This window comes from Electrona antarctica (genome assembly GCF_951216825.1).
Source record: "Electrona antarctica genome assembly, chromosome: 19".
Taxonomy (NCBI): domain Eukaryota; kingdom Metazoa; phylum Chordata; class Actinopteri; order Myctophiformes; family Myctophidae; genus Electrona; species Electrona antarctica.
In genome coordinates, this window is record NC_136800.1 from 21,712,713 (window position 1) to 21,736,746 (window position 24,034).

A 24,034-nucleotide genomic window follows, 5' to 3' on the forward strand; every position below is an offset into this window, starting at 1 on the left:
TGATTAGGTGATGTAATGGTGATATAAAACAAACGGTGCCAACACAAACATTAAAACATTAATAAAGACTCGAGAGACAATAATATTGACAATGAATGGAAAATCTATGTCATAATGTACCTCATTACGTCATATTATGACGTAATGAGGTACATTATGACGTAAACTTTCCATTCATTGTCAATGGCGTTTACAAAACAAACATTGAACTAAAGACAAACATTAAACATGTGTATAGGAGGGGCTGGCGCCCCTCAAAAATACAAATAGATATACAGTACAATACATATTATAATAACAGTAACAATAACAATAATGTTACTGACTGAAGCTCAAAACAGTAAACTGAGCTTAAAACACTTCACTACTGCTATGATGATGAAACTATTACACCTAGTGCATAAGTATATAATGTCCTGTGTTTGAAAGAATATATAAGTAATTGACAGGCACCACACGTAATTAATTAAGTACCGGTAATTTAATTCAAGAATAAACATGTGAGTCAACATAAATCAAATGAAAGTACAGATTACAAGACACTTCTTTACGTTTTGTATAGTTTGTATATATTGCATAAATAATATGTGGGTGTCACAACATCCCACAGCACACCTGGACTTGTTGAATGAAATGCACACGCTGGCACGTGACAAACACTGACCTTTGACTTTGGCGATGACCATGCCCGCAGCACCGAGGATGTCCACGGAGTTGAGAGTTTGGTGTTGGCCAATGACAGCCTTGAGAACTCGCAGTAGCTCCCCAAGACGCTCCTGGACCGTCTGCTGGAGACCCTCCTGGCTCTCTGGAGAAACAAAAATCAACATCTAAAGTTTAGTAACAAAAAGGTCCCACGTTCAATCCCTGAGATAACCCTTGTGTCCTTTCAACAAGTACTTCTGACTGACTGAACACAGTACTGGCTGAACCCTCAGCTGCAGACTCGACATATAAACTGGCCATGAGTGAAATTGAAACAGAAAATCTGACAATGGAAAATAAATGACTCAAGACAAGTCACTTTATAACAGCTCTCTGTATAAATGACACCACCTGACTGACTTGCCATGTTGAATCACAGGTCAACCTGCGTTGCTGCCATGTACTGTAGGACAGGTAACGCTGCTGTGTTCATGCTTTTATCAAAATAGATTCTTACGGTAGTGGTTCGAAAACATTGTCCAGTACCCCCAAATTGATAAAGGAAAGGAGGAAATAACAGGATTATTGTGTGGTGTGGTTGAGAGACGCTGAAAAATACATTTGTTGCCATGAAACCCATCTCGGAGCCAATCACTGTATTCAATCTGAAACTGAATCCACAAACCCAACGGCACACACCTATGGGCTGAAATGTTTCAAGTGACAAAGTTTCCATAACCCCGATGACGAGGTGTCATGTGGAGAAGGATACATTCCTATGTCATTTCTTCATGTATAAACAAGTTAATGAATTTCATGCAAGAGGGGAATCATTGTCTTTCTTTAGAAGTGTGATTGTTCTCGGTGCCGCCGTTGCTACTAAACAACCATGATAAGCGGTGCCCAGAAACTGTGCACAGGGTGTTAGGTGTACATTGTTTCAGCATAAAGTCGGCAATCTCTGCAATCCCATGAAGTAAAATAACTTTGTCATTTGATTGCTGTGAGTATATGTATGAGAGGACCACATGAAAATAAGTTTTATTATAGTTTAGTTTATGTATCATTATCAGTGCTGTATTTTCAAGTACAGTATAATTTTTTACCTAAATAAAGTAAAACAAAGAAGACCCTAACCACTTAATCCCTAATTTATTCTTTCCAAAATATAAAAAATATAGCTGATCTGCAAGCTCACAATGCATCACACAGTGCAACGCATTCTAAGCTTGTAGATCGGCTATTTTCACTATTTTTGAAAGGTCATTGACATTTTCACCTATGATGACATGCTCAAATAGGAAAGAAGGTTCAAAGTGATGGAAGAAATACATTGACTTGCAGCGATACATTTTGGATGTGTTCCTTGACATAGTCTCTCTGTCTAACTGCCCAACAGACCAACCTTCTGCCTAAGGAAGACCACTGATGAGCTACACTGATGAGCTACACTGATGTGTGGAAGACCACTGATGAGCTACACTGATGTGTGGAAGACACTGATGTGTGGAAGACACTGATGTGTGGAAGACACTGATGAGCTACACTGATGTGTGGAAGACCACTGATGTGTGGAAGACCACTGATGAGCTACACTGATGCTCAAAAGCTATCCCCATTCAGGAAGCATGTTCTTTCTGCACCTGTCCTCATAAAAGGGAATTTTCTGGAACCTCTCCATTTCCTTGTGTTCCTACCGTGGCCTTTACAGGTGACAATTGAAGAGGAAAACAAATATACACCGCATTCTGAATAATCCTCCAATTGTCTTAGTTAAAGGGCATCACATTCCCATCTGCCACTCTGTTATGAGAGGAATGCCTTTCTTGCGAAGTAGTGCAGGACTTTGTGGTGAGGGGTTAATAACGCACCTTCAGTTTTAATCAGCTTTGTTCCTCCATGGAAGGGTTAGTTTAACACCACATACACAATAGAGGTTAAGTACCTTGCTTAACCACTTAAGCCCTATACACTTAGTTTTATGATCAATAGAGGAAATAGCTGATCTACAGGACTCTCAGAACGTGTCGTGAGCGTGTAGTTTGGCTATTTTCGGCGCACAAAAACAACACAACAAACTACCTGTTACCAACAAGAATTTGCATGGGGGAATACCAATGTTGAGCCAGGACAATGACACTATAGCAGAACACTGCCAAAGACATCAAGAGCTGCCAGCCAGCAAACTAGTGCAGGAGCGCAAAGCACCAACAAGCTTATGGAGAACTGGGATGACTGGAAGAGACGATGGAGGGCTCGTCTGAGGACGACTTAAGAAAGAACTATAAATTTAGCACATAGGTCTAGACTTTTTGAGAATATTTGCCTAATGACATGCCCAAAATAGGATAAATATGGCTAAGAACACTTCCATGAAAGCTGTAGGAGGAGAGTTCTCACTTTCTCTTCTCAGATGGACAGACAAAATCAACCACAATGTTGCCTCGTACAAGCAAGCTTCTCTCTAAACATAAGATACGTTCCTGTTCTGAAATCAGACAGTCACTGAAAATGAACATAATGAACTATCTACGCTGCATTTCTTTAAAACTGGTGAATATCCCCAAACAGTAAAAAATCGAAGACTTTGACCGACAACTTGCGGCTATTTTCAGTGTGCGACACCTGCGCACAACCAAGTGTAACTCAGGCCTTTGAATCTTGTCTTGCCAAGTGTCTCTGGTACTTTCTTCTTGCGGCGGCTCATTATCCTGCAGTTCAGTAGCATCACAAATAACTTAATCTCAGGTCTTAGGTCTGGATTAATACTGTTTACTATGCTCTGAACCAGTCTATTGAGTTAGTGCTTGTGTGCATGAAAGAGAGAGATGGGTGGGTAGGTTGGGTGTGGGTGGGATTTGAACACACACACACACACACACACACACACACACACACACACACACACACACACACACACACACACACACACACACACACACACACACACACACACACACACACACACACACACACACACACACACACACACACACACACACACACACACACACACACACACAGAGAGAGAGAGAGAAAGGCTCTCACCCCCCCCCCCCCCGTGATTCCTTTTTAACTTCTCAATAAATGCAACCTCTCATCTCATTTCTCTACCATGGTGTGGAGGACTTGATGAAAAACAGATGACTTTGTTGTTTCCAAGCTGTGCCAGCCAGCTGCTCCTTCCAAAACCGTGAGTAAAGCCTGCTTTATACTTTGTCGTTTGTCAGTGTCTCGCACCGAGCATAGCAGACATACAAGCTCACAGTGCATGTGATGTGATGCATCACATGTGCGCTTGTGTGGCCTAATATTCTCTGTGATTATCAGCACATGGCACCATCGCACGACAGAACATAAATCAGGCTTCACACATTAACGCACCTACAGTATCGTCTGGTGCCCACGTGCAGAAGCACTGGTGATTGCAATGCAGACTAGTAGAAAGACTACACTTCCTTTCCTGAGTGTTTCAAACAAATGAATTGTATATAGGCCTAATCAATCATGTATCATAAATTCAGGTTTAGACAATTGCAAATTGTCAGGTATACTCGATCATGAATTTTCATTTAATACAGAGCACACTATACCGTGGTCGAAAATATAACAAAAATGATTAATATTGGGAACACAATGACGCATCTTCACTCAATAAATGCTGTTGATTGGCCCAGGCCGCAGGCGTGGTGGTCCGGGCACCCTGGTATTTCATATCAGTCTACTGTCCTATCAATAAAGGCATAAATGCTATAAAAATAAATGCTGTTGCTGTCATACTGCCCACTCTTTAAACACACAAGCATTGCATACATGCACACACACACATGCACACACACACACACACACACCCATCATGAGACTGTTAAGGCATTCTGCTAAAAGGCTGTCCTCCTCACTGGCCTGAAGCTGACTAATCTAACATAGCGTTGACCTCAGCCACACCCAACACAGGATTAGAGGACACCTGTGGGCTGCAAAGCAGGAGGGGGTCTGCAGGACTGAGTCGACTGACCCCAGGCAGGGAACCATGACACTTTGAAGACATTTCCTCCCCAATTTAGTCATTTCCATTTCCCAATGTACTGCAGTAGTCCCTGTGGGAGGATGTAGTAAGTAGACAATCACATGACCCATGTTAGGCATGATACGATTCACCTGACAGTGAGGAGACAGTGAGGAGTGGGAGAGTTTATAGGGAAGCCATGAGGACACAATTGCTTAACTGCAACAGTTAACCAAACAAATCGATTTAATTGATTATTTAAAAATATTGATAATGTAATTAATAAAGGGATCGATTAATAATCTATCCATGGGGCGCCTGGCCAAGTGGTCCAGGCGCATGCCACATGATATAGACGAATTCAGAAACGGGTCTCACGGTCGCAGTTTACATATTTCCTGTATGCGGAGCTGACGTAGCTGCGGGGTAAACTCGCACCTCTTCTACTACAGTGAATGGAAAAGTGACTGATGTTAGTCTGCCTCAAACGTTACTCTTTTACCTGCTTTTTACTAACACTAACATTACAAAGATGCCCAGAACATCGGGATGAACCTGTGTAGTTTATGGCTGCTCCAACAGTAGTGGCAACATTAAAAAAAAAAAAAAAACGGAATGTCAAAATATCCACGCGGTGGCTGAGAGCAGAGCCATAGCGTAATGGTTGAGACGAAGCAGTGAAAGGTCCTGAAAGATACATAACGTCAGTCTTACCGAATACCCAATCTTTCTGTTTTATGAACACAAGGCTGCTGTACTTTATACCCCATACTAATCATTTAAAGTAGCTGCGACCATGAGACCTGTTTCTGAATTTGTCTATAGGCTTTGGCCTGACAGCGTGTTGCGTGTTTGAGTCCCATTCATGACGACCATTGCTGCATGTCTCTCCCTCTTTCCTGTCTATCTTCACTTGATACTATCAATAAAGGCAGAAAAGGCTAAAACAAATCTCTAAAAAATAAAAAAAAATTATCCATATTTAATGGGCATGTCATTACGCAAAAATAGCCAATCTGATTGAATGATTGATTTATTGATTGATTGATTACTAAATTAACTTTGTTGATATATAAAAAGTTTACACGCTTTTGATTGTTGGAGCGCCCAGCCAAGATGCCAGGAACTGAACGCGGGTACCTGCGGTCGATGGTGGACGTATTCCCCCACAACACCCCCCCCCCCCCCCCCTTCACCACACGACGACAAGGGGCTCCTCCATTAAACATCATCCCCTTCTTACTTTTACCCCTCAGCAGTGGTACTCTGCGTGTGGGCTTGTACATTATTAGCATATTCAAGAGCAAGGCAATAATGACAGGAACACTTGAGCAGCGATTCCTTTGAATAACAAAAGATGACAGACCAAAGATGAATGATGAGTTTCGCCCCGGGCATCGATAGAGGTTCAATCTTATCTCGATCTCGAAGGATGTCAGTCACAGATGTTAATTGGATCGGATGTCACAGGTTTCTCCTTTCCATCTAAATGAGCTGATTTCAATTAGTGACTATTGTTCAGAATATAGAGGAGAGGATTCAAGGAGTGAAGGGGAAACCGGCAGTGTGAGTTACGCCCACTGATAACTATAAGGAGAAGCTCTATCGATATTACATTGATATTTGATACAGTATGAGATATCGTCTGGCTTCGCTCGTGCCTCGCCGATTTACAAATGTGCCGATGCATTTCACCGTTCCATGTGAAGCTGTAACTAGGCTACTAAAGAATCGGTTTAATTCACTGCTCTAAAAATCTTTGATTCCCAAGACAGACATAAGCAAACAAACTACTGTATTTATATTAACCGATTTAGATCTGAGGAAGATTCTACAAAGGTTTTCTGACAATCTTCAAATATTTACAAAGATTGAAAGGTATAATGTTAACGTAAAGGTATTCCAGGTATAAATGGGTTTAAAACAAGTCAATGACTCGTCACTCAGTCATATTATATCAGCTTGCAGCTATTCCAAAGCAACAACATAACTCCACAGAAATGTCATTTACAGAGTGGGTAGTGTGTGTGTGTGTGTGTGTGTGTGTGTGTGTGTGTGTGTGTGTGTGTGTGTGTGTGTGTGTGTGTGTGTGTGTGTGTGTGTGTGTGTGTGTGTGTGTGTGTGTGTGTGTGTGTGTGTGTGTGTGTGTGTGTGTGAGAGAGAGAGAGAGAGAGACAGAGAGATTAACATTCCAAACATTCCGGCTTCTTTTGGTGTCCTCCCAGGCTATGGGAAAACTTCCTCCCAGTCTATGGGAAATTGTGAGTCTGGGGGGAAAGTCTCCCCATTAAAGGATAGCCAATGGTCAAAAAGTGTTGAAGAGAAGAGAGAAGTGTTTAAGTATGAGCTGCCTGACACAGCTCTGCAAACTGATACAAAAAGATTCAAGTCAGGTCCAATTCTGTGTGAAAGCTTACACATGAGATGCAGCATGGCTGTTGCCATTTAAACGTGTGTGAAACGAGTGGAGGCTGGCAGGCAGGAGAGGCTCAGTAAACAAGCGCTGGCCGCTTTCATTATCGCCCCACCAGGAAGTACACCATGTCACATCACTGCTGCGAAATTGGTTTTGTCACAACAATGGCATCAAAAGGGCTCTCTGGAAATTCACCCCCAACGATGGCGGGTATAGTGTGTGTGTGTGTGTGTGTGTGTGTGTGTGTGTGTGTGTGTGTGTGTGTGTGTGTGCGTGGAGGGGGCGGGCTGGGCATTGTTTTTGGTGGAGATAATGCCGATGAGGCGTTCGGGGGGCCGCGCCATATTGTTGAAAGGAAGACCCCCCGCCGGCACCCAGCCATAACTCAAGGCCGCTTTGTCTTTCCCTTTAACAGTTGGCGAGTCGAGCAGCCAGTGGCTCTGTGTTTGTTTTCGGCGAGATCAAGACCGCGGGTCTCCTCCAGGGCAAAGTTTGACAGTCAGGGGGTTTTCAAACGGTCTCAGCCTCTTTAGATGGGTGCATGACTGCATGCATTAACCAATGCATTAACCACTGTATATACTTTGTCATGCGACGAATAGCGAAAGTAGCAAATCTACAACATAGCAAAACTTGTTATAACAATGTTGCAGCCTATCCTTGTATGTGGCAGAGGGAGCCTACTGTTTTCCTTCATGTTACTGTTGGAAAAAATGTCGACAAAGCTTTGTCCGCTGGTATATTGCAAAATCCACACCGCGGTTCTGTCATACGAGGCAGGATCTACTCCGCTTGTCTTGTGTAGGTTAATAACACATTGTCTTTACATCAACTAAGGTGTGTTATAAACTAAGACAATACTGTTTTTCAAATATTTGCTTTTGCTGATTTGACAGATTTCTGCGAGAATGTGTTTGTGTGTGTGTGTGTGTGTGTGTGCGCGCTGGGGGGGGGGGGGGTTCTCATTGTGTGTGTGTGTATGTGGGGGGTGAGGGGTTCTCATTGTCTCGTAAAGACCTCTTTGTGTGTGTGTGTGTGTGTGTGTGTGTGTGTGTCAATGTAAACCCAATCCTCACATTGCCTGCCAGCAACTGTTGTAGCCACTTCCACCCCAGCTGATAATAACAGGCAATCAATTGGCCTGTCTGGACATGCAACGGTTACTCTACTACTGACTTCACACGGAACAAGCCTCGGCGGCATGCCACGCTGCTGCTCACTCAAAGTTAACGGTGAAACTGCCGCAGGCCGGGGCTCTTTCTGACCCCCCGCCAGTGGTGGGAAAAAAGTACTCAAAAGTATCAATACAGCATTGTACAAAGTAAAAGTCCGGAATTCACAATTGACTTTCATTCAAAATGTACCAAAGGTAGAAAGTACAAGTTTTCAAATTTATAAAAATAAAAAATCTTTTGAAAATAGACAATCTACAAGCTCACAATGCGTTGCATTGCGACACATTGTGAGCTTGTAGATCAGCTATTTTCAAATCGCCGAAATGTATATAGGGCTGAAGTGGTTAAAGTATGTTTTTAAATAATTATCACAATCTACAAAGTAACTAGTAACTAAAGTTTTCAAATAATTGTAGTGGAGTAAATACAGTACAATATTTGTTTCTGATATGTAGTAGAGCAGAAGTAAACATACTGAAAATTTGAAATAATCCAGACCTCAAAATTGTACTTAAGTACAGTACTTGAGTAAATGTACTTGTTACTTTACGCCACTGCCCCCTGCATGTCTTCCCTTCATCCCCCTGACGTCTTGCCGAGGGAGGGGTGCAGTACTTAGTTTAGACAGTTTTTGGTTTAGACTAGTCATTGGTTAGACCAGTCATTAGTCCTACAACTACAACCTATCTCAAACCCTCACCCTAAACCTAACCTCCCACGGGGCAGCACACCTAAACCTAACCTTAACCCATGTCTAACCAATGACTAGTCTAAACTAAGTATGTACCCCCCCGAGGGTGAGGCAGCGTGACAGATATATGTATGTCAACACAACATGACTTTGCAATCTTGTTATTTCCACCATCGATTCTCACGGGTATCCATCATCAACGTCACTCCTCCTCCAGGGCATTGACAAACTGCCTGCCTGTGTCCCAGACAGAAGACAGGGCAGCATTTAAAAGGCAGGAAGACAACGCAGAACAGTTGCAGGTTAATTTGCCTGATTTGGAAGGCAGCATCGGCATATCCTTTTCAGGGTAGGATATCTCACAACGACAATGACATCAAGTGTGGTTGAAAGCTAAATGATGATTATCGGAGTACTCACAACTCAGTATGACTTTAGTAAACGTTGTTAGTTTGTTTCGTTCTTATTCTTTTGATGAAAAGCTTTTCTTTTTCTTGCAATGATATCTGCAAGCAGCTTGCCTTATTTTTTATTTATTTTTTAATAAACTAAACAAATTTAATTTCAGTATAGGTCAAAGGAGTTGGATTATTAAAAATGCCATTGGTGGTCGTTTTAAAACAAACAGCTAATTGTGCGTGAGCAACTGAAGCGTTCACAACGAGCACCCTGCCTTGGAATGATGGTAGTCGTCACTTAACGGTTTCAATAACTCAAATTATTTAATGATTTAAAAAAAAAGGGCCAGGCCAAACATGCACTCACTGCTGCGACAGGTTTCTAATTTGCCATGACATGAGCTGTTTGCCCTGCAACCTGATCTGCGACAGGTGGAACCATTTGGTCAGGATTCCATCTCCAAACGCTCATTTCCTCCCCCGTCCAAACAACCGGAGCCCTGCTGTGTGCCTTGCTGCCATCTTTCCCCCTTGCCTTGTTTGGAGAGAGGGGAGGAGGGGCTCCAGACAATCGCTCAGACAGTAAACAGCAGGGCAGTCCATAAACAGGTGTCAAGGTGGTCTGGTGATTAGAGAAACTGCCCGTGCAGCTGGAAAAGGTCACAGGTTTGGGTCCTAAAGCAGACAGTGACATGAGGAAAACAGCTTGCTGCGAGTCCCCACCCAATGCTGCCTACGACACTGTTCTCAACATGGGGTTCTGGGAACCACAGGGGTCCTTCAGGGGTCTCCAGAGGGTCCCCAGCTAAATGATTGATGGTTAGGAATAGAAACCAAATGGACCCTTACACATCTGTAACTCTGAAAGTGTACAGAATAGATGGGAGCCAAATGGACTGCATATCAAACTGAGGGGCCTTGAAATTACAAAAGTTGAGATATTAGATGTCTTCACGGTCAAGTGCGTTTTGAAGAAAACCCCAAAAGGCAGAACAGTGAGAACACCTTGTCAGGTGGAAAGAAATGTTTTTTGATTGTACAGTTCAATAGTAAAAGGCCAAAATGTGAAGTAGACTGTGACAGCGCCACCATGAGGCCAGTTTGAATAATTTAGGGTGTAGGTTCTTCCTTGAAGCCATTGGGTGTGCTTGCAAAGTTTCACACGATCAGCCCAGCGGTGGCCAAGATTAGCTGCTCACAGACAGACCCACAGACAGACTCACAGACACAGACAGACAGACAGACTCACGGGAGCAACAACATAATCCCTGCCCTTGGCCGTTCCGGTCTGGCGGAGATAATACATATGTTACATACATTTTGGAAATTGGTGTTTGAAGAGCTAAATCCGTCCGCCCACACATTTCCCATACTCCAGGCTGTAATGTCAGGAGTGGAAGAGGTTCCACCCTGGCAAACTCATGCAAGCTCCCCATATAATAAAATAAAAATGTACATTTAATTTCATGTTTTAAAATAAAAAGTCTTAAACTATAAAGCATAGCAAATATAGCCAATTTATAGGCCAATATTGTACCCAATACAGTCAACACAGTATGAGAAACAAAAGATAAACTGATATTGTAGTCTAGGTATGCTGTAGTATGATATGTAAATATCTGAAGTCGTGCCTTAATTATTTGTTATCCTACCTTTAATTGCATGCAACACCATATGGAGCTTGAACGAAAAGCAGCAGCACTCTGGTCCCCACCGGAGCAGAGTGGAAAACAGAGATTCTATACCGTTGCCATCCAAACCATGTATTTTTGGATTGTAATTAAACCAAATAAAAAAGTAAACCTTCAATTTTCAGTTTTCCTCAAGGCTGTGGTGATGCCAGACGTGATGACTTTTTGACATAGCTGACATATTTTTGACATAGCGTCTCTGCTGTCAACACTCACACAGTGAGTCATATGAACAGTGTCACTGTGAAGTGAATAATGCATTTTTCATGTTGACAGACCTTCAAGTGAGTCACTGATAGTGTGAGGCTCTCTGGCAGGAAGTTAGTTGTAACAAAGTGGCGGGACGGTTCGGCGCACGTGTGCTATCTACGAGTACAGTACAGTGATTGATATGTGGAGTCATGCCATGTCACACGATAAGAATAGCTGTGGTGGAAAGTAATGACTTTTACTTTTACTTCTACTCATCTCAGATCCAAATATTGTGCTTTTACTCCACTGCATTTATTTGAAAACGACGCATTGTGAGCTTGTAGATCTGCTATTTTCAAAAGATTTGTATACATTTGAAGATTTGAAATGGGACATTCTGCATAATGAGTACTTTCTACTTTTGGTACTTCAATTACATTTTGATGCCAATACTTTGGTACTTTTACTCAAGTAAATTTAGAATTCCAGACTTTGACTTGTAACAGAGTATTTCTATGTTGCAGTATTGATACATTTACTTAAGTAAATAAATTTGAGTACTTTTTCCACCACTGAAAAATAGCCAGTGTACAAGATCACTGTGCATTGCAGCGCGACACCGGCTCGCATCGAAGTATGAATGACCCTTAATTCTGAGGGTGATTCACCATGTGATGCAACTATAGCTAAACAAAGGATGACAGTGTATGGTGTGGAAATGTATCTCAGTGGCACCAATTTATAATTGAAGTGTTGACTGTTGGGTTTGACAGTAGCTCATTAGATAGTTTAGCTTTTATGTGGGGCACGCATTGTGCAACAAGGGTTGGGCGATATGCCCTAAATATCATGTCACATATTTGTCTGACTTTTGACAGTATAACGGATGTGACTGTGTGTGTGTGTGTTGTCGTGTAGAGGTACACATGAAGCTTGATTACATTCACCCGTTTGATTCCCATATCTGCGCGTCCGTCCAAACCTTAGAGTATATATTAATAGAGACGGCACCGGGAGGAAACCCTGAGGTGAAATGGACATAGTGGCCGAATTTGGCATTGCAGCTCGAGCCAGCGCTGGTCCGTTGACTATCATTACGCACGTTCATGTTATTGGGCCGATGACACTTGAACGCTATGTTTCATACGTGAACGTGCGCAAATGGCGCAATGATAGTCTACGGCCAGCGCGTTCATGTTATTGGGGCAATCCATCCCAGAATGCACTCTGTTCCTACCCGGAAGGAGTACAGAAATCGTCCGTTTTTAATCCCATTAAGATGACATCCAGACAGTGTATTACTGTAAATAATCCATGAGCTTTGCTCCCTGTCGTTCTGTGACTTTGTTTACAAACAGATCTGCATGTGTGTGCGCGTGCAGCAGAACTACGCAGAACTACGTCCCATAGCCTGGAGGGATGCGACGTTCTGATTGGTTCAGAATCATTGAACTTGCTGTTTCAGGGTGAAACTTAAAAATAAAATGACCGTATTGTTCATTCCACCACACCTTTAAAGGTGTAGTGAAACGGAAATGGTGGGCATTTTATTTTGAAGTTTCAGCTTGAAACGCTGGCTCTGAAGTTTCTGAACCAATCAGAGCGTTGCATCCCTCCAGGCTATGGGTCCTATACGTCCGTCTCATGCACAGTGTTTTGTTTACAAAGTGACAAAGAGACGGCAGAAAAGCCAGGAGATTTTTTTCTAACCTGTACACAACCTATACATATTTTAGCGTGATGATTAGGTTGAAAACGAGTAATACACTGTCTGGATGTCATCTTCAATTGGATTAAAAACGGAGGATTTCTCTAATCAGTAGCACCTGTGTTCTGACGGACGCGCAGATATGGGAATCAAACAGGTGAGCTTCATTTTTATTGGCTTTTATTGATGTGGGCCTCGACACGTCATCACGCAGCAGGTTTTCGTTTTCAGGAAGTAATTAAAAAAATATTGTTATGGACTTTTGATATCAAAACACACAAATTTGCCCATTTTTTTGGCATCCATTGTTAGATATGCCCATATGATGACCACGGATGGGATATGGTCTAAAAGTGTGAAAAACATATTTTTCATTTCACTACACCTTTAAAGTTTACAGTACTAACTGAATGGTATAGTTTTATATATTATATTACAATATAATATGACATTATTTGTGTCTTTATGTCGTGGTTTTTTTACTATTTTGAGAAACATTTTTAAATAGTTCAAAAAGCCAAGCTCACAGATTGTCGATGTAGATCGGCTAGTTGAACTATTTTTAAATGTTTATCAAAATAGGTAAGGTGGCACCGTGGAACAACAATGGCCACCCAAAACAGCCCCGTTTTCTGTGTGGTCTCACACACACACACACACACACACACACACACACACACACACACACACACACACACACACACACACACACACACACACACACACACACACACACACACACACACACACACACACACACACACAAGGCCAGTGGTTCCCAAAATGGGGTCCAGGGACCCCCAGGGGTCCTTGAGGGAGTTCTAGGAGGACCCCAGCTAAATTATAGTTTTGAACCAAATGGACCATTATGGGCCTGTAACTCTGAGAATGTACAAATGGACACTAATTATCCCGCGGACCCTTTAGTCCCTGTACATTGATTTTACAATATAAATTGGGGGTCCCAGAGATAGAAATGCCATTAAATGGGGGTCCATAGACTAATGCATGTCAAACTGGGGGTCCTTGAATTTAAACGGGTTAAGAATCAATGCTAGAGGCGTAAAAGATCTTCTCTTATGGGGGTCCCTGGCATATCGTTTCAAATGGGGGTCCCCGGGCTAATTAGTGTCAATTTGTCGGTCCTTGATATGAAAAGGTTTGGCACCACTGCACTAGGCCTCCTGATCCGTTGTAAACGGCAGCCATGTCCACTCCACACCAACCAATGGCCATCATGGACGACATCGCTCTCTCTCTGTCTCTCCCTCCCTCCAGCAGGAGCCCCGTGGGCCCAATAATCCCACCCCTGGCTGTGGCCAATCACCCGGAGCCAAGACCAGTGGTGGAAACTAAGTAACTAAGTACATTTACTTAAGTACGGTACTTAAGTAATATTTTGAGCTATTTGTACTTTACTTAGTCTTGAGTAACTATTTCCAATGTCTGTACTTCTACTCCTACTACATTTATTTGACAACTTTAGTTACTAGTTACTAGTTAGTAGATTTTGATTATTATTACAAAATATACATGAACCACTTAAGCCCTAAAATCCATTTGAAAATAGCCGATCAACAAGCTCACAATGCGTCGCATCGTGAAGCCAATACTTTTGTACTTTTACCCAAGTAAATAATGAATTCCTAGACTTTTACTTGTAACAGAGTATTTCAAAGTCAAAATTGTGAGTACATTTTACCCCACTGGCCAAGACCCGGAGATCTACAGGCCATAACCATAAATCCACACCCCAGGAAACACCCCGACCACAGGCTTGCACAAAAACATCCTTCAGCATCACAGAGGGAAAGTTACTGCCCAACAAATTTCTCTTTTCTGTCTCCTAAGAGCGGAGGGGCCATTAAAACCATTAGGGGTGAAGGATTCTTCTTTTTATTTCAAGTGATTGTGCCACCCGCAAGCACTGGCAAAGTGGCCACTTGGGTTGGCACAGCAGCAGCACTGGTTTTAAGGATTAGGGAGCACGTTCTTGTGGTCAGTGCTACAGCTACAGTATTGTTGGATGCGTTTTATCTGTGGTTAGCCGCTACACTGCACGTTCCAGATGCCAATCACAAATGAATGGCATCATATCATGCATGATGATATCAACAAAACATACAGTGTGGGTGTTGTCCACACAAAAACATACTGTACGCATACAGGAAGACAGGTTAGGTTCTTAGCTTGCTTATGATCATCCTTGATGACCATTTCTATATTTTTGATGTATTACCATGTGTTGTTCTTGCTTACTGTAAATCGCTCTGGATTAAGAGAGTCTGCTAAATGCCTAAATTGTAGATTGTAAATTGACGTATTGTGCTCATATGAACGCAATACAGGCACCTGACCTTAATAATTAACCTAATAAAAAAAAAAAACAGTCGGTTTGTTTTTGTTTTTTTGGGGGGTATCTTAACCTGAGCTTAGCCTTTCATTCAACAACACAAACCACCACCAAACAAACTTAAAAATTAAAAAGAATGATAGCCTGCCTCCATTGAATAACCCGAGATCTCAACCATCAACATTCAGCTATAAATAAATACAGGAGAAAATGCTCCACAGGCCTGCCTACACAACGCGTTTCTTATTACAAGAGTTCAGTGGTCTGCCCCTTTTAAACTGACTGTATGATTAAAGTCAGTCTGGCACTGAGCGCTAGACAGAACAATGCAGTTCAACTGGAGCCCTGCCAGATCTTATCACAGTGTCAAGATGACACTGGCTGACTGTTGAAAAAAGCGATGGCATTCCTGCTTCAATGATGACGTGCGAGTCAGACAGATATGTTCTTCTCCATTTGTGTCATCTCATGTAGGGATGAAACAACCATTCAAAAATCAACAGAAAATAATGAATCATTCATCAAAAGCCCTTCTAAGCCAATCTACAAGCTCACAGGTGTTGTGAGCTTGTAGATCTTCTATTTTCAAAACAGATTTTGAACATTTTCGCCTAGAATGACATTCCAAAATAGGAATGCCAGGGTGAAAGTGATTAACTGTTGAATAAACGGCTAAACATTTCTAATATGTTCGTTTCAGCCTACAACTTCACTAACAACCATGTGCAATGCATGCGTCTTTGTTCAGTATTATAATTATAGTATACAATTGTTTTTCACACCTGTTTAGGGTATTTAAGACATTTATGTTTGGTTCAGATAACTTGTGAGTAGAATTGACAAACATTGTGTACTTTGTTGCCTTATCTTACCAGAATAAACATAATAAATCCGATCAGTCGATTTCAACAGTAATCTGTTGGTTCTCGCCGTCACAGCTCTGAATTGTAAAAAAAAAAAAAAAAAAAAAAAAAAAAGAGAAAATTCCCAGGGTGGGAGCAGAGCAAAACGCATTTGAGAGTTTATGTGTGTTCAAACTCAACTGTACAATGCCCACTATACACTGAGTAAATAAGCCTTCAACCACATGCTCTACAAATATGCCTCAAGATGTTTGCTCAGCCTTGGAATGGCAACTGTAAAAGTGCTGGAGCGAAACGTGCTTTCTATTTGTCCTTCTTCCCTCTACCTGAAGTTAAAAGGGCCTAACTTCAACCCTGAGCTTCCAGGAACAAAAGAGACCCTCAAGGAACGAGGCTATCAGACTGTGCCCTGACCCCAATCTGCTGTTGTAAATGCAACAAAAGCCAGTAAAGTCTAAAAGATATCAGCTTGAAGTTTCATCTGGCCCATCTGCCTGCGGGGGCCTATACGCCATCCATAACTTCCACAGTGCGCATTCCTAAAACGCGCATTCCTCAACTTTGGCTTGATAATGGTAGAAAACCACTGCTCCGCTTGCAACTATCTTGAAAATGTCAATAAACTGTGGTTTAAAAAAGGAAAAAAATACATTTCTAGATTCACTTAACTATGCAAAGCGGGAATGATTTATGGGCCTAAAGCCTCCTAGTATCTGAATCTGTGCAAAAGCGGTAAGTTGAGAAATGAGACTGCAGTGCTCTCTTTTGCTACTATGGCTAATGGCTATTACTATGGCTATTTCAATAATGTGATATAAGCTACACAGTAAAAATCTTCAGCGTCAATTTAACTCCAGAGTGTACAAATGGAACCAAATGGACACCGTTTGGTTATCATTTTTACACTGAGATTTGACTGAGTAGCCAGCTTGTTAGTGTAGGTACATGCCGAGGCCTCCTCTCAGAGGAAATGCTGCTACCCAATTCTGTCATCCCTCCCATGACATGAACTCCCATTGGACGTTTTGTAAGAATCCTCTCTAAAAGCACTTGTTTTCCAAACTTCTCTCCGAAACACTGAAACGAAACAAGTGACCTCGGCTAAGCAGCCAGCCAGCTCCACGACACAGTATTGCACACGTTTGTCAAAGTTAGAGAAACAGCCTAAATGTAATGATTCATTTCTGCAGGAACCTCCATTTCTTTTCATACACACACAAACCGCCTCACACCTACCGTCCGTCGGTCTATTGAAGGCGCTATAGCTACAAGTGAACATTTGTTCTAAAGGAATGCAAAGTATGTAGGGGAGTGGGGGGATGGGAAGGGGAGACAGGGGCTCGGCTGAGAGTGTGTGTGTGTGTGTGTGTGTGTGTGTGCTTGTATATTGCTATACTTGTGAGAGCCAAATCACCACAAGTATAGTAGAATGTGCGGAATATACATTGATTGTGAGGACCGTTTCGTTTTCCTGCTCCTCACAAGAGAAAGGGTTGTTTTAAGGATAAAGACACAATGGGGAGTAAGGTTTACAATTAGAAAAAGATGCATGTTGGGTTTAGGGTTAAGATTCGGCATTTCCAGTTCAGAGATTGGATTTGGAGCTAAGAGTAATTTTGGGCTATTTTCAATGCTGCTCTAAAATGATGATGTCCTCACAAGTATAGGGGTGTGTGTGTGTGTGTGTGTGTGTGTGTGTGTGTGTGTGTGTATGTGTGTGTGTGTGTGTGTGTGTGTGCGCGCGCACACGGGCGACCGGGCGTGCATGCATAGAGGGCTGCCTTTTCTTTCTGATTAAAACCATTAGCCAAGCTGTCTTTTTCCAAAGCAATGCGGATTAATCTTGAACAGTTGCGACTTTCGACTGAATAAACATTTAATTCTGTACGTTGTAGCTCTGTTCCCAATTTCCATATATTTCCAACAATAAAGATGACAATGATCATGTGTTAATTACCAATTCTACGACTGTATTACTTCTATACTATTATGCAATGTTTCAGCTGTTGCAAGGTGCTCCGTTATGCTGGTGTATATATGGTGATGCCTGCCGGAAATAGCAGCTTTACAAGCTCACGAGTTGCATCACAGCAGGCTGTAAGCTTGTAGATCTGCTATTTTTGGCATGCAACACCGTCATAGGACAAAAATTATAAATCTGGCTTAACAGTTCAATCCCTGACATACTGCTACAGCTCTGCCGTGCTCCACTGTGTCGGACCTGTAACAGTTGCCGAGCGTTCAAGGCTCCAAGAATAGACGAAGTCCAAGAATTTAGATCTTTTGTTGTATTTATTTACCTCCAAAACTGATGAACAGCCCATATATCGGATTGTCATTGTCCGGGTCTGAGGCAAAACTAGACACAATTTGCAACTCTATAGATTTTTTTTAATAATGGGATGAATCTAGAGTTGCAATACCCTCCATTGACTCCCATTTCATCCAATTTGCTTTCGCGATCTGCTTGTATTAAACAACGTTAAACTCCCGAACATTGCAGCTCTAGGCCAAGCTTGAATTATCCTCTTTCAATCTGCCAAGCTTTTGTTTCATAAAAATCCACAGTAGACATGTTATGAGCTACTTTCTGTCAAGAAATTCTGTGCAGGTCATTCTTTTTCTAAGTGTTGGAGTTTGGAAGCACTCGTCGAAGTCACTGAACGGCACAGAGTACCACCTGTTTCGAATTTGCGCATAATGCAGGAGGCAGCAGCGCGACCCGTTAATAAAAATGAGTGCTTCCAAACTCCAACACTTAGAAAAAGAAAGAGCATAATTCAAGCTTTCCCTACAGCTGCAATGTTTAACGTTGTTTAATACAAGCAGATCGCAAAAGCAATTTGGATGAGTGGGGAGTCATCCCATTATAAAAACAAACTAGAGTTACAAATTGCGGCTAAGGCAAAACATAATACTGCAACAATAATACTGGCCAAAATACACTTTCAAAAACCGAAAGTAAGAAATAAACACTTGATAACTAAACAAAGACAACAAGAACTAAAGAAACTGAAAACAGGCTATATGCCTTCCCTGAAGACCCTGGCAGCTCTCCCTTGGTGTTGTCTCTTTGCTGTCTCAAGCCATGAAGCCAACTGAGCAATTTTCCCCTCAACTTTCCAGCCTCCCTTATATACCAGGCGAGACCCACCCACAGTGATTAGTAATTGGACAATCTAATCAAACAACTCAACCATGACTATAGAATTACACATTTCCTTAATAGACTCTGAATGTTTTTCAAGGCATCAAATAAATCACAAAACAATTACAATAGAAATAGAATTAGGCAACACAAAAAAAAAGAGTATATAATGCTACACATAGCCACACCGTCAAGGCAGCTTGATGGCAGTCAATAGAGGGTATGCACGTGACATCATCATCAAACCCGGAAGTTGGTTTCAGTCCATTCAATCTCTCTTGTGTGTTGGCTAGTGAGATGCACCCTAGGAGACATTTATACTTCAAAGCGCAACAGTACTGCACGCTGATATACAAGCTCACATCGCATCGCGGATGCGACTGTTGTGAGTGTAGAGGTCTGCGTGCGCGACACCATCGTGGGACGAAGCATAAATTATACTTGATGGGCTGCAGGTGTGCGTGCAGCCGTGCACAAATAGGCTCTGCTGCTGTGATCATGAGCGCACCTCCCGTTCTTATGACAGCGACTGGAGGTGTGGTTTTGAGGACAACTGTTTTGAATTGCTATTATTGTTCAAACACAACAGAAACCAATGGATTATATATTTCAAGGGCGAGAGATCACAATACAAATCCTAATCATTCTTCCTCCACACTGGGATAAAAACAGCATCTAAAAGTTTGATGGGGCATTTTTTACACGTGAGTGCAGTTAGAACTTTTCCATTGCATCTTATGAGAGGTGGTGTTCTTCTGCTGCCTTTATGCGCGCGCATGCTGTTGCTTATCAGTGTGACGTCGTCTGTTAAGGCGTCTATAGGGCACAGGTTGCCCCGTGACAGGACCCACAAATGGCAGAAAAGGCCAAATGTGGCCAGATTTGTATGTAATGTACAAATGTGGTAATGTATGTAATGTATTTTTTTCCTGTGTTTTAAAGTTAACTATAGTGGTCAGGAGGATGCTCGAACAAATGAGATGTCTGCACAACAAATGAAAGAAGATCATTAGAATTGTAGTGTTTTGCCAATTATTTAGGGGCCCACTTGTGATATCCTCACGCACGACCCACCAGTCAGTGTGCCCCGGTCCAGAGGTTGGGAATCGGCGGCCTACAGCTTTATGGAAATGAAAACCAGGCGATCTGATGTCGTGTTGTGAAATGTGGTGGTGGTGATGGAGGTCAGAGGTCAACAGGGGTTTGGTGGTGGAACGAGTGAGGGGTCAAAGGTCACCTCGAGACCACAGAGGAGGTGACCTGATCAGCCACAGCTCATAACAAACTATTTCTGAATAGCTTAACACAGTGTTATACAATGTCATATACTCAGTGTAGTGTAGTGTCCAATTATGGGCCTAATGTGTCAACATACAGTACACCCGTACGCCACTTGGGAAAGCAATAGATTTAAAGAACACAACGTTCTAGCGGATGCATCATGCGGACATGGTCTTGTGCCCCCAAAGATAATTCACTTCACAGACTAGGGGCATCATAGCGGTACGGCCTACCCATAAACACACACAATCTCATGAATCCGGAACTTCCTGGAAATCTTTGTTTGGTATGTCCATGATTTATTTTAACTAGTGTGAAACAAAGCTACTTGATTCGGCATTCATGTGAAGTAACAATAAAATTGCAGCACCCAACCGGACACAGATAGTAAGAGTATACATCAGAGGACTAATCTATCAGAATGATAGATGAGTACTTTATTCTCTAATTGAGTTCTGTCAGAGTGGCGAACTGGAGGAATTATAAACATTTTTGCACTTTCATAGTGAAAGAGAGGTGTGTTTTAGAACAGCTTACAGTAGTTTTCAGCAATGAATATCATACAAAATAATTAAAAACTAAAAAAAACCTTGTTAGTTTATTTTCCTCTGCTTAGTAATAATATGCTTAAATTCAGTGGGTCTTCTTGTCAGGTTCTAGAGTAGGCACTAGGCAGGCTATAGACCGGATCACACTGGTTAATTCTGAATGAAAACCAGGCTTTCCTCCACAGTGAAAAGCCTAGTGTGACTGACTACTATTTGTTGCTTTTACAGTAAGAGACACTGTAATCTAATTTACCCTAAACCTCTAATAGATAGATGTATAATGGTGTAAATCCACACCACGAGGGCCCCCCACGCGACCGTGGGGGGGAAACCTAGGTGTAACTGTTGGTGTGATGAATGCCATGGTGGGTCTGGCTTTATACCCGCCGTCACTGATACGATTCCCCCGCGGCTCTCAGTTAAGCTGCCGTGCTGTGCTGTCTGCAAGCGCTGCGCTGTCCTCGAGCAACACGGGGCCCGCGGTGACGACGTCTCGGGAAGAAAAATAAGCATTGTCTCACACTGCTTCTGCTGCATTCTTCACTGACGAGAGGAGGGAGTGGCGAGGCAAGTCGCTCACTAAAGAGACACAGTCAGTCAGTCAACCCTCTCCCCAGTGTCTCTGTAACGGGAATGTGAGCCTACAGACGAGACCCCAACACAGTCAGCAGCACAGACCTTCTAGGAGGGATAAGAACTGTGTCAATTTCACACCGTACTCCAGTGACAGACCTGTCCAAATATGAGAAGAATAACATGAGACCTGGCATGACGTACCTCGCCTCGCTCCAGCTACCCACTACACGCACACACGGCGCACGCACGCACGCGCACACCCTCTCCTCCTTCATTCCTGCTGTTGTCAGCTTTCTTCAACCACATGGAACCCTGCAGTGTGTTTGCAGTGGCTGTTTTTGCTTCATGGTAAAGAGCTGACGTAGGCTAACAGACACACATCGTAGCATGAAGGTAGTAGGTACGGGCTGTAAGTTACCACCTAAACTAACCTACTGACAATAGAGCTTGATGCGCCTTTAATATGAATCTTTATGGCATAAATAAAAATGATTAATCCCTGTGCGGAAACAATGTAATGTGTTTGTTTCATCAGGGAAAGATCCCTGTTACAGTTTACTACTAACTAGAACAAAGCTGATCCTTCAGTCATAATAACAAACAATTAATCAAATTCAATTACAGCTGCACGCACACCACACACACACACACACACACACACACACACACACACACACACACACACACACACACACACACACACACACACACACACACACACACACACACACACACACACACACACACACACACACACACACACACACACACACACACACACACACACACACACACACCTCGACCTCCTGGGAAAAAGGGATAGCTTTCACTAACAAACGATCATAAACATTATCACCTCGACCCAGAGACAAAGAGTTCTTAATTTATTGTCACAGTCATATTTTTAAATCATTTTTAATCGAATCTCATGTTTCTCGTGGATGGCTCAGGTGACCTTAATACCTTTTCACGAGATATACAACATTTGGCACAGATACGGTTAACATTTAGTTAATTTGGTAAATCCAACTCATGATGATTTTTTTTTTTTTTATATTTGAGTTTTGATTTAATGGTTTAGTTCTGTTAAGTAAACTGTTGATAGACATATTTAAGGAGCTGTCACAGAATCCCTTCTGGGTTGGAATCGGTCTTTGCTTTAATGGTGTGCAAGCTAAGCACAAAAAAAGGTAATGTGTACTGAGTAAACCTTCCTTAGATAAATACAATTTCAAGAAACTTTTGGGTATTATAACATCAAAGGGACATTATGTTCAAATGAACAAAAATGTATAAAGTAGATGTTCTATCGTTTTACGATAGCATTTACTCCACAAATAATGGTCTCAGGTTCAATGACTGAAGCAAAATGCATATAGAGCAGAATTTTTTAGTAAACAAAAACGGAATGTTCCCTTTGCTAGAAAAAATGTGCTGTAATCTGAATCAAAATCAGCATAGAGCTAAACTTTTAACTAGCAAAGTGACCAGTGTTGTCAAAACATATTTCCAAAATCTCTCTTATGACCTACTTTCCATTCATGTCCCACCTATTTTGGCCTCTGGATGTGGTCAGAAACACCTGGTTTGGGTTTTTCAACCCTCCAATTTGAAGAGGTTATGGGAAGATGGAAGGATGTGTGGTAACATGAGCGCTAGACAAATCTAACTCTTAGACCAATTTGGGTTTGGTTACCCCGCTAAAGGAAGAGATTACAATTCAATATAACATTCTGCATAAATAATAATAATGCTAAAGGTTGTATGTGCATTGTGCAACAATGTGCGTATTCAAACCAGATTTTGAAATTTAGGTCCATTGTGCCATAGACTAATCCCACTTAGCTCCAGCATATACATGCAAATGAGACTTATTTATGGATTATGGCACAATGGACTTAATTACAAAATCCAAGTGAGAACACCAACATTGAATAGTATTTTCATTAACTGCAGGCATTGTGTGATTTTGGTGTGTGTCTAAGGTGTTTCAAGAGCCATTAGACTTCAGTAACAATCTCAAACAGGCCAATATTTATAAAAACTGTAGTTTATATAATGGTATGTTTTATGGTCCTTTAACTAACGACAAACGCCATGCCTCCTCATATCAGTAAGACAACAACAACACTATTGAGCCCTAGTGTCATTGAGAGATCAATGACATGTCATCTGGTCTGGATGACAAATGACTGAGAGATATTACGTTGAGGGCATATTACGAGATGATTCCATATACGAGCTAAACTCAAAAACAAGCCGCTGTTCATAGGGAGGCAAATAAGCGGAATGCTTCAGTGACGGCTCTGAGCAACACTCAGCACGACACAAGACAAGGATTAT

General features: G+C 42.0%; 1 protein-coding gene across 1 annotated transcript in view; it reads right to left on the bottom strand.

Moving 5' to 3' along the window:
• LOC306912367 (rho GTPase-activating protein 29-like) overlaps positions 1-24,034 on the bottom strand; it is a 56,056-nt gene that overhangs the window by 29,844 nt on the left and 2,178 nt on the right. The window contains exon 3 of the mRNA XM_079488538.1: positions 665-808. Coding sequence (XP_079344664.1) covers positions 665-808 — 144 coding nt within the window. The remainder of the gene's footprint in view (positions 1-664; positions 809-24,034) is intronic.